The following is a 3,605-nucleotide window of genomic DNA, read 5'->3' on the forward strand; positions in this document are numbered from 1 at the left end:
TTCGTTTTCAAACTTGCCGTGCTAAAAAGTGATCATAATTCAAACCACCTCGAAAACGAAATGGCAAAGTGGACGGCGCAGGAAAGTGACGTCAGACTCCAGCTCCCAGGCAGGCTAACGTAATATTTACAGTCTCTATGAGGCGAGTGGGCAGAACACGCATTACGATGGGTGGCGGGGTGCATATTTAACACTGGTTACACTCTGAGAAACAGACGAGGGAGTCGTCTGCATAGAGAGTGAGTCTGCTGACGCTTGGTAAGATAGAAAGTTGAAACATGTACTTATTGATTTCAAACCTGGAAGTTGTGGTGCTACAGCAGCAGGTTACAGCTTCCATACATTATCTGACTTTAGAAAGTGTGACACACTCTCACATCTAAAGACAACGTGTCAGCAACTCAGAGTTTTCAGTGCGTTTCATTTGATCTTGAAAAGCCGGAAATTCCGAGTTGCCGGTCTGATCATCAGGAACGCCACCCCTGAAGTCGCAAATCCAATTTGGAAACTTCAGTAGCCCGAGTTAAAATCCAACATGGCTGGTGCTGCATCAACAGTAACGTTTAAGCTGCTCCATCCCACTATCACGCAGAGTGTCGTCATCGTCACGTATTAGCTAACAAAACAAAGGTACTCCTGGAGGCGTCCATGTTGCTTGTTCTAGTGGTCCAGTTGATCTTGGAAGTCGGAAATTCCGAGTTGCCCGTCTGATACATCATCATGAACGCCCCCTGAAGTCGCAAATCCAATTTGGAAACTTCAGTAGCCTGAGTTAAAATCCAACATGGCTGCTATGTGCATCGACGTTTTTTGTGTAATTAAAACAATCAGACTGATGGTATCGTGCAAGTTCTCACGTGGTGTGTTGTTATCGTCTGGTGTTAGCTAACAAAACAAAGGTACTCCTGGACGCGTCCATGTTGCTTTTCCAACTTGCAACTGGAATGCAGTTAACTCGGGTGTGACGTTATTCCCAGCTCCAAGTTCCCAGTTCCGATGTAAATGGAACGCAGCTTACTTGTTACCAACTCGTAAATGGAACACACCATTGGTCACAGACTCAGATTTAACAAAGATTGGGTTCTTATAGGGTCACTTTTTAAGATTATTTAAGACTTCAAATAGATTCATTTTTACATTATCTCCCATCATGCACCTGGCAGAAATCTACAGCTTTAGAGCAGAAAACTAAAAAGAAGGAGAAAGTGGTGGGAGTGGTGTGGAGGGAGCGAGACGACCTCCTTGACGTGTCCTCCCCTTCGTACCACATCGTAGAGAGGAGAAGGAAAAAAGGGGGACAGAAATTGCTCTGGTCTGCAAGAACCCCAGTGAGTCCACGATAGCTACATATAGCTTACTCACCAGGTATCACCTGGTCAGTCATTCTTCAGTCTCTCTATGAGGGGGAGGCGTCAGCATTATGAAATCTTTGTTGGCACACCAAACTGAATTCCTACATACTGATGTCATCTGTCTTTGTTGCAGGAGACTTTTCATGATGGGAAACAGCAGCACAGCTCCATCATGCACCAATATGTGCAGCGTCAGCAGCAACATGTCTGCAGGATCTAACTTCAGCTTCTTGTCCCTGTTCTTTGATTTATCCGGGGCCGGTTTCTCAGACATGATGAACCACTGTCACGTTCAGAGTGGCTCCCTCGGCTGGTTCGGAGTCAAGATCTTCATCCTGCTGACGGCGTTTCCGGCTAATGCGGCGTTGATGATGATGATGCTGATGTACAGGAGGAAATCCATGACGCCATCGGAGGTGTTGGGGTTCAACGTGTCGATCATGGACGTCCTGTACTGCCTCAGTCTGCCTCTGGACCTGTACTCCACCCTGCACCACACATCTGACTCCGTCAACTATGCCAAAGACACTCTGTTTGCCCTCAATGTGTTCGGCTGCCCACTGCTGCTCACCTTCATATGTTTGGAGCGCTACGTAGCGGTGGCTCAGCCCATCTCTTACATCAGACTGGGCAGGATGGCGTACCGAGTGGTCCTGTGCACCTGTGCCTGGATCCTCACCCTGACCGTGGCCCTGCTGGGGTACTTTGTGGGTCTGTTCTCCATGCTTCTGTGTTTGTCCGTCATCATCTCGCTGCTCTTCCTGATCATGCTGCTGTGTCTGCTCAAGATTGTGGTGGTGTTGCGTCAGAGCGGGCCGGGTGAAGGTTCTGGATCGAGTGTGCCGCTAAAGAGGAGGGCTCTGAAGAACATCGTGGCGGTGACGGTGCCAGCGGTCGTAGCGTACACTCCTCTGGTGGCTCTGGTTCCTTACATGGCGGTGATCACGTCTACTCACCAGACCACCATCAGTCCCGCTCAGTGTACCGTCCTGCAGGTTCTGCTGCTCTTCCCAAACTTTGGCCTGTTCATCGGCCCCTTGTTCTACCTGTCCCGCCTCCAACAGGTGAGCTGCTGCAGCAAAGACAAGCAAAGCCAAACCGACAAAATTCAGACGGAGTAGATCATCATCTCTATGACGCCTGTAAACCTCAGTGTCATGATGATTGTGATGTGAGCTGTTTTTGATACTTGTTGTGTGCTGTTAAATTCTTTTGATTTTTCATCTGTTTTCTCTACATTTCTTGCATTCTAAGATCCCCTCGAAAACGAGATGACAGAGAATAAAGAGTTTCACAGATCTGCAGCTCATCTTTATGTTTTATGAACGTCTGAATGTGTGAATCTGTGACTTCAGGTCTTTGTGTGAAAGGTTAAAAATAAACAACTCTTTAAGGTGTTTCCTTCCTGTGACTGAGGAGAAAATGAACCCTCTCCAGCTGCTCAGCTCACAAACCAAAACATGCAAATCTAAAACACACTGAGCGTCACATTTCTGCTGAGCTCGAGTCAAATGGAGAATCTTCATAACCTGAACAAACTGAGGGAAACAATCAGCCTCCTGTGTCAGCACCTGTCTTAAAGAAGCAGTATGTAACTCTGACACCTAGTGATTAAAATGGGTACTGCAGTCCAAATTCTAAACATTGTGGAGAGCTGTCTCCCCCCGTCCCCTCCTCTCTAGAGTTGATGCTCACGCAGGTTGCCATGTGGTGGACACTGAAGCTTCAGTGTTTATCCAGCTCTGCATCGGTCTGTAAACCTTTCTGCATTCTAACCTCTCTCCATTTTTCAAAAGAATCTCCAATATTGATCCTAGCTTGAGCATGTTTCTGCTCGTGGAGCTTATTAGAAACATGCAGAGGCTTTTTAGGTCGGGTAAAATCATGATACATTTATTTTTTCAACATTAAGTCAGGTCGAGTATCTCTGTGACCTCCACCCGTCCGTCCTCCATCAGCGTCTCCTGAAGCCGGGGTCGACTCAGCGCTGTCCACAGACACTGCTTCAGCTCCAGAACCCGACACACGTAGTCCTTCAACGAATGAATGAATGAATGTTTTTTATTTTGTCATTCATTAAAGAATAACAAGAGTCAAAAATATTTGGGTAAATAGTCCACTTACAGAAACAGAAACAAAAAAACTTTACAAGTTTACAATCTTGTCCACTTCACATAATAACATTCAAACATTCATTCATTACACTTTAAAATGTCTGTTATTGACATGACAGCTCCCAAAAAGTGAAACCAA

General features: G+C 46.3%; 1 protein-coding gene across 1 annotated transcript in view; it reads left to right on the forward strand.

Moving 5' to 3' along the window:
• The window catches only part of LOC132973602 (G-protein coupled receptor 35-like), a 3,742-nt gene extending 814 nt beyond the window's left edge, over positions 1-2,928 (forward strand). The window contains exon 2 of the mRNA XM_061037147.1: positions 1,486-2,928. Within this exon, the coding sequence (XP_060893130.1) occupies positions 1,496-2,473 (978 nt within the window). The 5' untranslated portion in view covers positions 1,486-1,495 and the 3' untranslated portion in view covers positions 2,474-2,928. The remainder of the gene's footprint in view (positions 1-1,485) is intronic.
• Positions 2,929-3,605: the final 677 nt, after the last annotated feature.

Source organism: Labrus mixtus, chromosome 4 (assembly GCF_963584025.1).
Source record: "Labrus mixtus chromosome 4, fLabMix1.1, whole genome shotgun sequence".
NCBI lineage: Eukaryota > Metazoa > Chordata > Actinopteri > Labriformes > Labridae > Labrus > Labrus mixtus.